The 12,010-nt window shown below is 40.0% G+C and overlaps 1 protein-coding gene across 2 annotated transcripts in view; it reads right to left on the bottom strand.

Annotated features, from left to right (window-relative positions):
- The window catches only part of Uimc1 (ubiquitin interaction motif containing 1), a 60,652-nt gene that overhangs the window by 22,523 nt on the left and 26,119 nt on the right, over window positions 1–12,010 (bottom strand). For both annotated transcript variants that reach the window (XM_051194240.1, XM_051194241.1), the window contains 2 exons: window positions 8,753–8,829; window positions 4,565–4,668 (listed from right to left, as the gene is read on the bottom strand). In XM_051194240.1, coding sequence (XP_051050197.1) covers window positions 4,565–4,668; window positions 8,753–8,829 — 181 coding nt within the window. The remainder of the gene's footprint in view (window positions 1–4,564; window positions 4,669–8,752; window positions 8,830–12,010) is intronic.

Genomic DNA, 12,010 nt, shown 5'->3' with positions numbered 1-12,010 from the left:
ACCATCTGTCATGAGATCTGGTGCCCTCTTCTGGTGTGTAGGCAAATATGCAGACAGAACACTGTATATGCAATAAAAATAAGTAAATAAATTAAAAATAAAATAAAATAAAGATATTTCCTTTCCCCAATACCACTAAAAAGATCTATTTAAATATTTACTAGAAAGGAATTAAGGCAGAAAACATGAGTAAAGCAGCTTTTATTAGGATTGTGTAGCCATAGGACTGTTTCTACTGTTTTAAAATGCTACACAGGCAAGATGGCTTGGTGGGTGTTTGACACCAACTTGAATTCAATCCCTAGAACCTACATGGAAGAAGAGAACCATCTCCTACAAAGTTGTTTTCTGACTAACACACACACACACACACACACACACACACACACACACACACACACACCGTGTGGAATAAAGAAGTAAAAACACTACACAATAAGATATCAAAAGTGTTCCTGAGACACAGAACTCATAATCCTTGTAGGTATGTTCAATCCTGGGCTCTTGGGTGTTGTGGAATATTACTTTAACTATGTAAAAGTGTGTTAACATTTGTCTCACTTTGCCTGCTTGATTGGTCTAATAAAAAGCTGAATGGCGAATGGCTAGGCAGTAGAGGGATGTGAGGGGCTGGAAGGCAGAAAGGATAAGGAAGAGGAATCTAGGCCTGAGAGAGAACGAGAAGAGAGAAGAAGGGACAAAGAGAGGGGGATGTCCTGGTCAGACAATCAGCCATCAGCCGGTCTTTCTGTATGTGGGACATACAGAAAGAAAGGTAAAAAAGCCCCAAGGCAACATGTAGATTAAAAGAAACAAGTTACTATAAATCTTAAGAGCCAGTGAGGCAAGCATATAAGGCTGAGCGTTCATAATAATAACTCTCCGTGTCTCGATTTGGGAGTTGATTGGTGGCCCAAAAGTCTGATACACTTAGACCACATCCCAGGAGGGCTGTGAATGCCACCTAATATATTTATAGATGACAGTATCATGTCACTATGTCTAAAATTGGAAAACTCCTGTAGCATAAACTTCTGTCCTCAAAAGAAATTTCACCCTAACACATAAGCCCAGTGAAAACACAAACCCTACAAATCACCAAGTCCTTCATCCTCCCTACCTGGGTTATCAGTAGCTTAGAAAGCTGTTTATTTTGATCCTTCTTGCCATGTGACTTTTTTTCCCCCTTTGGTTTGGTTTTTTGAAACGGGATCTCCCTACACAGCACTGGCTGTCCTGGAACTCACTATATAGTTCACCTTGAACTCAGAGATCTGCCTGCCTCTTCCTCACAAATGCTAGTTTTAAAGGTGTATGCTGTGTGCCACCAAACAAGACTCTACATGATTCTTCATTCACATAAAAAATTACTAAACTATCTGCTTAGCTTGGAACACTTATCTCACTTGAGAACAGAGTATCTACATGATATTGCACCTCAAGAAAATTCTCAAGCACAATATTGAGAAAACATTATTCTACCATTTCCGAATTTACTGACTTAGCCTGACTTGTTGGCACAGGCCTTTAACCCTAGCACTCAAGAGGCAGAGACAGGTGCATCTCTATGAGTTCAAGGCCAGCCTGGTTTACAGAGAGAGTTCCAGGACAGCCAGGGCTGTAACACAGAGAAACCCTGTCTCAGGAAAACTAAAAAAAAAGAAAAAAGGAGAGGGGGAGAGGAAAGGAGGAAGGAAGGGATGGAGGGGGGGGGAGACTTTCACCTTTAAGAAATCAAGAGACTGCATAAGTCAAACAGTTGCCCTCATTATCAAGCTAATATCACTAAACAGTCACAAAATTTTCTAAGCAGAAAATTTATTTCTATATGCATACTTCTACTTGTGCCAGATCAGCTATATGTTTTATACACTGTCTAATTTAATATTCTAAGAAACCCTGTTTTTAAAAATGTATTTGGGGAGCCAGATAATGGTGGTACATGCCTTTAATCCCAGCACTCAGGGCACAGAGGCAGGTAGGATCTCTGAGTTTAAGGCCAGCCTGGTCTACAGAGCCAATTCTAGGACAGCCAGAGAACCCCTGTCTCAAAAAACCAGAAGAATCTCAGTTTGAGTCCCAGCACCCAAGTAAAAATCTGGGTATGGTGGCACATGCTTATAATCTCAGCACTGGGTAGGCAGAGACAAGCAAGTATCTAAGGCTCAGAAACCAGCCAGCCAGCCTACTGGAATTGACAAATTCCAGGCCTGTGAAAGAACCTGTCTCATAAAACAAGGTATGGTACTACATGGCTTTAATCCCAGCACTCAGGAGGCAGAGGCAGGCAGATCCCAAGAACCCTCCATGATAACTCAGGGGCACACAGAGACATAAACAGCAGTAGTTGTCTGATATGCAGCCATGCGTAATGCACATCACAGTTTCTAAACAGGGTTTGTGTTCTTTGACCCCAAGGACAGTATGGTTTGTAGTGAGGGATAGATGCATGTTCTTTTGCATGTTAAGATAACTATATTACTAATACTCTGTTCCCTGATTCACAGTTAGAAGGTTCTATATCTTCCCTGGGGAGAAAACAAACAAACAGAGGCTCTTTTGATATTATCTAGTAGGGTCTATCCTTAGTAGATCTGCTACAGAGGCCAATTCTTTGTGCACTGGCATGAGGACACACCAGGTTCCAAGAAACCTGTGCATGATTCATGAAAGCAGTTTCTAGCCAATTACCTGCAGTGCAGAGACTAGGAAAGGATCTAACATCTCCTGTGAAAATTGTTTCCAAAAAAACCTTTACATATAACGTATAAAAAGGAATAAGAAAATCAAGTCTCTTTAAAGTGGTCAAGATCATAAACATAAAAACATAAATATAAAAAATTTTTTATTTCTATAAAAATTTATTCAATCCTCAAACTGCTTTTTACAGGAACAGAGTTCCAGGAAAAACATATACAGTAAAGGAGCTGGAAAGATGGCTGATGGGAGATGCCATTCTGTAAATATGTTTCTCGTATTGGTTAATGAATAAAGCACTGTTGGCCAATAGGAAAGCAAGATAGGCAGGACTAGGAGGAGAGAAGAAGTAGGGAGGAATCAACATGGAGAAAATGGAGAAAACAAAGGTCTGGGACCTCTCTCGGGTAAGATAAGACCATGTGGAAATACTTGATTAATAGAAATGGGTTAATATTTAACACAGAACTAGCCAATAAGTAATGCTAGTAACAGGCCAACAGCTTTATATCTAATACAGCGCCTCTGTGTGTTATTTGGGGCTGGCGTGGCGGCGGGACCAGACCGGCAGAAAAAACCTACTCATAACAGATGGCTCAGTGATAAAGTGCTTTCTATTCAAGTCTGAGGACCTGAGCTGAAACACTGAGCAATCACAGAAAAGCCAGCTGTGCACACCTGTAACAGAGATGCAGGAAGAACCCAGGGGCTTGCTGGCCAGCCAGATTAACCAAAATGTTGAGCTCCAGATTCAGTGAGAGACCCTACTGACTGAGGAAGGTATCAACTTCAGGTCTCCAAATGAGCACACACAGGTGAGTGCACTCAAAAGAAAATATACTCTAAAAATCTCTTTTTTTTTTCCTTTAGACAGTTTCTATGTAGTCCAGGCTGTCCTGAAACTCACTCTTTAGACAAGGCTGGCCTCAAACAGAGGTCCACCTGCTTCTACCTCTCTAGTGCTAGGATTAAAGGGTTGTGCCACCATGCCTGAGTTATTCTAAGAATCTCAATTATGGCTATGGCCAGGGATGTCTAAGAATGCAAATAGAGATGCATGTTACTTGTCTTCCCTTTGTATTTCTTTTAACATTTATAAATTAAGGTTGAACAATATATTTATGTTATACAGTGATTATCCCCACATTGTTTAATTTTTTTCAACTTATCTGCATGTAATGGAAAATGCCTCTATAGATTTAGAGACAGAGCTATGTTCAGGTTCTAGTTCCATAATTAATAGTAACATCAACTGGTGCAAATCACCAGTGTAAACATTTTAAATCTTTCTTTCCCTGTCTCTAACAGAAACAGTAAAAGCATTCAAGTAATGGTAAGTGGCTGGGTGTGGTGGTGTACACCTTTAATCCAGCACTCAAGAGGCAGAGGCAAGTGGATGCCTATGAGCTTGAAGCCAGCCTGGTCTACATAGTAAGTCCAGAACAACAATTAGGGTTTTAGAGAGAAACCCTATCTCAAAAATCAAAATCAAAATAAACAAACAAAAAAAAGTGATATTTTTATAAACAGTGCTGAAATGGTAAATTTTTTTGTTGTTTTGTTTTGTTTTTCGAGACAGGGTTTCTCTGTTGCTTTGGAGCCTGCCCTGGAACTAGCTCTGTAGACCAGAATGGCCTCCGACTCACAGAGATCCACCTGCCTCTGCCTCCCAAGTGCTGGGATTAAAGGTGTGTGCCAGTACTGCCCAGCCTGAAATGATAATTTTAACTATATAAATTTCTGAGATAAGTGCTCCCAAAGCTAAAACTCTATACCACCAGAACCTTTCAGGCCGAAGTGAACACTGTGTCACACAGAGTGTGACATCATAAACAAATGAGTGAGAAAATCACAGAAGAGTGCTCACTTGCTTATCACTCACTGTCCTTCTTACTTCAATGGGGATCTTGCTGCTATCTGAAGAGTCTTCTCTATTGTTGTCAAAGGGCTCATGGGAACTTAATTGTGTCTCTGTAATTAAAAAAAAAAAGTAAATGCCATTAATTCTCATTTCTCTAACGTTTTGGGTATAATAATGTTAAACTGACAGTATAGACCCAGTTTGTTTCTTCTTGAAGCTTTACTATGATATAATTTACATACAACAGAATTCAATTTTTTCAGTTTGTAATTTGATGGGTTTTGACTAATACATATCACGTGACTACCACAACAATACAGAAAATGTTTCTAGCATCCCATTAAAATAATCCTGAACCCTCTGAAGTCAACTTTACAAATCTACTATATATCCCTACCATTTCGCCTTTCCTAGAATATCACCTAAATGGAATCAGCCAGATGTAGAGGCACACACCTGTAATCCTGGCTATTCAGGAGGCCGAGACAGAATTCAAGTTCAAACATGGGAAAACATAATGAGACCTGTCTTTTTAAAACGGTAAAAAACAGTGTATAGACTTTGATGCTATCTTTTACTTAGTATCATATAACTGAGAGGCAGCCATGTTGTCAGACATCAATGGCACATCCCTTTTTTTTTTTTCTGGTAAGTAATACTCTACTAAATGAATATACCTTTATTTGGCTTATTTCATTGTAGTCCTACTATCAAAATCTATTGATTTCAACAGAAACCAAAAGCTGCCTATATTAGCTCTAAGGTTAAAGGATGAATAGGGAAAAAAGAAAGGAGGACAAAAAAATAAGAAAATGTATTCTAGGGCTAGAGAGATGGCTCAGAAGTTATGTAAGACCACTGGGTGCTCTTTCAGAGGACCTGAGTTCAATTCCCAGCAACCACAGGGTGGCTCAAAACCATCTATAATGAAATCTGGTACCCTCTTGTGGCATGCAAGCATACATATAACATTGTATACATAACAAATCTTTATTCTATACAAAGATATGCCATCCTTTAATACGTTTTTTGAAGCATTATCTATTAGTTCAACAAATACTGGTGGAATAACAAGTCCCAGGCATTGTACTACCTACTACTAACACAGAGATAGGGTGTAAGTCAGGACTAGAAAACTATAGACAACTTCTGGGCCACTCTGGCCAGCTGCCTGGTTTTGTAAATAAGGCTTTATTGGAGCACAGCCATATTCATTCAGCTACATATAGTCTATGGCTGCTTTTGCAGTGAAGCAGAGAACAGCTTTAACAAAATAAAGAACCTAAAATATTTACTAATCTTAAAAGAAGCTGGGCATGGGTGTGGGGTGAATTCATGAAAAGATGTTTTTGAAGTTGGCTAACTACAAATTCTAGACACCTACCAATATAACAAAAGAACAACAACTGTATTTCAAATGACAACAGATCTGGTAAAGAAATGTTGTAAACTCAATGCCTATGTCCCATTCAAACCTTAGGCTTAAACTGCAGGGGAGGCCTTTGGGAAGTCATTAGGTCATAGGAGTGGAGAAATAAAAAGGATGGTATTAGTGCCTTTATCAGAAGCCTAGAGAGGGCTCTCATTCTCTGTCTCCCATGTAATGAGATGGTAATCCATGAGTCAGGAAGTAGGTTCTCACTAGACACTGAACACACTTGGCCTTGGACTCCCCAGCCTACAAAACTGAGAAATAAAGTCTGTTGTTTATAAGCCACAGACTAAATTGTTTCTTTTTTAAAAATGTTCTTAAAATTATCCTTCTCTTATATTTGTCTGCATTTATGTCTGAGGACCACATGCATGCCTGCTAGCCATGGAGGCCAGAAGAGAGAACTGGATCCCCCAGAATTGTTGTTACAGATGACTGTCAGCCATGTGGGTACTTATGGGGTGAACCCAGGTCCTTTAGAAGAGCAGCCAGTGCTCTTAACTTCTGAGTCATCTCTCCAGTAATATCCATAACTAAGATAAAGAAAATATCCGTCTAGGAAGGTAAACCTTGTTAAGTTCTCAATTGATACTATACCTGACACTTTCATGCTTTATACATATAATGAATAGTCAACATTGGGCAAATAAACAATCTGTAAGATTCTAAATTATTTTCAGAATTGTTAAAGATTAAATACATTTATAGTATTAACTATATTTTCTATATTTGAAAACTGGATGGACACACACACACACACTATCTATTTTGATGGTAAAAGGCTCACAATTTTTTTTTTTTTCTGGTTTTAGAGACAGGGTTTCTCTGTATTGCTTTGGAGCCTGTCCTGGAACTAGGTCTGTAGACCAGGCTGGCCTCGAACTGCCTCTGCCTCCCAAGTGCTAGGATTAAAGGCATGAGCCACCAACACCCAGCTCACAATTCTTAAACTGCAAAATCTTCTGTGTTATATTGCCCTGAAAGAGCTTATCACCAAATACATTGTTCGAAGATACAAATCACTCTCACTCCCCATAGACTAATGCAATAATAAAAAGGATGAACAGATGAGTGGTCTAACTATGGAAGCACTTAAGAGGGCCTTGGTGTCTTAGAAACAAACAATGCTGGTACCATCCTTTGACAGCCTGGATTGCCAACTTGACTGATTTAAGAGCCCTAGAAGATTAGTAAAGTAAAAATGGGTATGTCTGTGACAGCAGTCCTGATACAGTTGGATTTTGGGGGCTCTAACTCAGTGGATGGAGTCTTCTCTTGGGGATTCACAATGATGGCTTTATTGGGAGATGGTAAAAGGGAAGAGGTGAGGCCTAGTTCAAGGACATTGGCCACTGATAATTACAGCCTTAGGGTGGCTCAAGTCTCCTGTTATTTCTCTTTTCAGTGGTTCTTATATAGCATGAGATAAAGAAGCTTCTCTGCCACACATTCCCACCATGTTTATGTTCTGCTCAAGGGCATGGAGAGAAGCAACTATTGACTAAATTCCCTGAAACTGGGCTCGGTGGCTAAGAGCGCCAGCGCTCTTCTAGAGAACCTAGATTTAACTCCCATGTGGCAGCTCACAACTATCTGTAATAAGTTCCAGGAAACCAGTGCCCTCTTCTGCCCTCCATGGGAACTGCATGCACACAGTGCACACACGCCATACACACAAAACCAAACAAAAAGTGGTAGCAAATGAGAGAGGGGAGGGAAAAGTAAGCCCTTTCTAACTTAAGTTAAGTAGCTTTTGTGACCATGACTTCCTACCCTTAGTTTAAAGGTTAAATCCAACTGTTTGCTGACATAAACCACTTCCACATGGGTGCTGGGATTCAAACCTGTGTTCTCTCAACCATGTCTCCAGCCCCTAGGACTTTCTGTTTATTTTTTTTAATTAGTATGTAAAACAATGGCTTTTATTATCACATTTCAAATATGCGTCTTTTTATGACCTCCCCTTACTCCCTCTCTGTGCCCCTCCTCCACCGCTCACACCCTTCCTTCCCCAGGAAGTCCTCTTTGCATCTTCATGTAATGTAGATTCTATTACCTTATTTTTCCTTAGAAAATCCTTTTATTCTTCCACGGTCCCCTTTTTAGTCTTGTGATCTATTCCACATTCCCTCACACACATGCAAAAATAAAAATCTATTAGCTAAGATTTTGACAGTCATTGTATTTGCAGGATCTTTCTCAAAGATGCTGCAATGACATCATCTCAAACAGGCAGATTGAGTGACTTCCCAGAAGGATGGCAAAATCTATCAGTTCCAGAGAGAGAGGGGATAAAGAATTCAAAGACACCGTCACATTCTTTTTTTTTTTTTTTTAAATGTGTTTGTTTTGGGTTTTTTGCTTTGCTTTTTGAGACAGGACTTCTCTGTGGAACAGTTCTGGCTGTCCTTGGAACCTGATTTGTAGATCAGGTTGGCCTTAAACTCACTGAAATCCACCATACTCTGCCTCGGGAGTACTGGGATTAAAGGCATGTGAGAGCATCACATTCTTGAGTGCCCTTGCCAAAATCAGAGCAGTTTGGTAATACAGTCTAGTCTCTTAGTAGGTATCATGAGGCAGTGATCCAAATATATCTCAAATGTATGCATATAATACACACACGCACATACACACACACTAGTGATAAACACATTCACATATAACTCTCCTGAGAATGGTTTGAATACTCAAAAATTTTAACAGGAATGAAAAGGTAGATAAGTAATATCAGAAATTCAGTAAAGTCATGGTGTGCTTACCAGGACAAACAGTGATTTCGTCTGCAGAACTCTCTGGCATAAGGACTAAACTTCTCTTACTGGTCGAAGCGGCAATGCTGAAAACAGAATCAAATGCAAGTGAACCCTCATAAAATAAAGCAGAGCACGGGCCCACAAGCGATGGTGGGTGGGTTACAGAGCCACAACTAAACTTGACATAACCTGTACAATGTCACAACACTGCAAGTGGGCTAGAAATGGGGGAAATGCGCATGCTTACAACCTCAGTTCCAGTGAAATCACTGAATGAAAAAGAAACTCCCTTTTCTAATCTTCACAAAGGAAGGTTTACAGGGTAAGAACTACCAGTGACTAACAGAAGACAAAATTATACTACAGTATAAAAAAAGTCAAAGGTATTTTGCAGCCTTGTAAAGATTCAGGCATTATCCTGGCCTGCCCCTATCACTTGGCAGAATACGTTCAGGCAGTACCCTGGTCAGCTCAGGGGCAAAGGACCCCTTTAAAAGGAAGACCTCTCTCTGCCCACACATGCTCTCTCCCTCCACCCCACTGCTGCCCTGGGGCAGACAGGTCTTTCCTGTCTTCCTCTTCTCCTCTGTCCTCTCTCTGTCTCTGTCTCTTTATCTCCTTCCTTCTCCCCCACCTCCTTTTCTAATAAAACTCACTTAAGCTCTGTCTGCCTGATGTGTTTGTCCTCTGCCTCAGTCACCCTCACCTGCCATGGAATCCAGCAAGGTTCCCCTCGAGCTTTATCATAACATCCTGGCTACCAATTATAGCCTTCTGAATGCAAGAATATAAACTCAGAAAAAGGGAGCTTGGCCTGACAGCACAGTGGTTTCCCTCACTTTACAGTTAAAAGTTTCTCCTTATTTCAAGATACAGCTTTCCAAGTAACAAAAATAAAATAAAATCCCAAAGTATCCTACAGCAAAATTTGCCCACACAAATTGAATATCTCTTCTGGGAAAAACTTAATTATGAATGGATTCCCTTATCCAACCTTCTGTTTTTTTCCTGACTGTTTGTTCATGGAGTGTGATCTCTTCCTGACATCAGAACACATGGCTGAGAGATCTGAGCATCTGAAATAGTTCCCTCATGCTTCACAGAATTTTATGATTAGTTTGATCAAGTATGCAAGAAAACACTTAAAAACACCGATCCTCACATCGACCAAGAGCCACAGCGAAGAGAGAATAGTCACCACTGAGACTCATGATAAATAACTAAATCATGACAGGAAACCACAAGTGATTTCTCTCTCTAAATAAAACATTTCAGAGCATTTGTTATAAACCCAAGCCAGACACAGTTTACTCTGCATGTAACATTAGGGCTCTATTCAAAAAGCCCATCACAAGACAATTTGTTGACATTTATAAAATGGGCTAATCAATTTGAAGTCAAACCGCATTGTATGTTATTTCAACTCTTTCCTAATGACCAAGTATATAATCATTTATTAAAACCTACATCTGCTCTTCACAGGCTCACCACAATAAAACAGGCAAACGGGGCAGAAGACCAACTCCACTCTAAAACATTTTCCAAAACTGTTTTTTTTGTTTTTCAACACAGGGTTTCTCTGTGTAGCTTTGGAGCCTGTCCTGGAACTCACCCTGAGGACCAGGCTAGCCTCAAACTCACAGAGATCCACCTGTCTCTGCTTCCCAAGTGCTGGGATTAAAGACATGAACCACCATCACCCAACCCAAAAGTGTCTTTTTTGTTTTGTTTTTTGAGACAGGGTTACTCTGTATTTCTTTGGAGCCTAACAGTGTCTTAACCTTAAGAGAATCAAACCAACTCCATATTCTTCAGTTTAGGGATAAATACTTAGTACTAACCACCAAACACTTAACAAAGACCACTATCTAAATTTGAGTAATGGCAACTGGGCCTTAAATTCCATGAGAGACAAGAATTATTCAGTACAAAGGTCAACTCTTGAGAAATCCCCAAAACTCAACTGTCAGACCAATTAGCCATTACCTATTATTAAAGAAAAAAAGATTGGGAAAGTAACCCCCTTAACTAATGATCAAGAATAGAAGAAATGGGGCTGGAGAGATGGCTCAGTGGTTAAGAACACTGATTACTGCTCTTCCAGAGGACTTGGCTTCAATTCTCAGCACCCACAGGGCAACTAACAACTGTTAACTCCAGGATCTGATACCCTGACATAAACATACATGTAGGCAAAGCACCAGTGCACATAAAAATAAAGGGAAATTTAAAAAATGGAATAAGTGATGCAAATACTTAGCTATATATCAGATAAGACAATAAACATAATGGCAGAGATATAGAGTGAGGGTAGTACAGAATCTCTGTGGCTTGAATAACACATAGATTTAAGAAATAAGATTTGGGGACTGGAGAGATGGCTCAGCAGTTAAGAGCACTGGCTGTTCTTCCAGAGGTCCTGAGTTCAATTCCCAGCAACCATATGGTGGCTCACAACCATCTATAATGAGGTCTGGTGCCCTCTTCTGTCATGAAGACAGATCACTGTATACATAATAAATAAACAAATCTTTTAAAAAAGAGAAGATTTGGAAATGCATATAAGCATAAGCAGACTAGAAAGATGGCTGTCTCTGGTGAAACCAGTAAAGCAGACCATGAGAATAAGAAAAAACAGACTATGCCAAAGAGATAAAGGGGAAAGCTTTGGAAATCTACAAAGTAAATGAAAGCATATTGGAGAAGAGCAAGAAGAAAGGCATGCCAAGTCTATAGCAAGCTGAGCATAGTAGCTATACAGTTCTTTGGCCCAGCAAACTCAGAAGCCATTTCCAAAAACAAACCAGATGCAAGCAAGGTAAGTTCTACCCCAAGGAAAAGCCCTAGTCCTTATAAGCCTCAAATCCAATTTCAGACTTCCATTGCTCCGTAGACAGATCTGTAGTGGGGACAAATCCCATTTTTGTCACCCCATATGGCTCGGAAAGCAGTGGCCAGGAACCATTGGGGGGGGGGTTGTTAAAAACTGAAATGAGGCTGAAGAGATGGCCCAATGGTTAAAAGCACTGGCTGTTCCTCCCAAGGACCCAGGTTCAATTCCCAACACACACACACATGGCAGATCACAACTGTTTGTAACTCCAGTCTTGGGAATCTGATGTGTTCTGGCATCCAAGGGTACCAGATACAATATACATGCAGTTAAAACACCCCCACACATAAAAATAAATAAAATATTTTTAAAAATTACTGAACTCTCCTGGGGGCCTGAGATCAAGGAAAATTCACAGGATGAGGAACCTT

Source organism: Phodopus roborovskii, unplaced genomic scaffold, assembly GCF_943737965.1.
Source record: "Phodopus roborovskii unplaced genomic scaffold, PHOROB, whole genome shotgun sequence".
NCBI lineage: Eukaryota > Metazoa > Chordata > Mammalia > Rodentia > Cricetidae > Phodopus > Phodopus roborovskii.
Note: the sequence above shows the minus strand (reverse complement) of the source record. Positions and strands in the feature narration are given on the sequence as shown.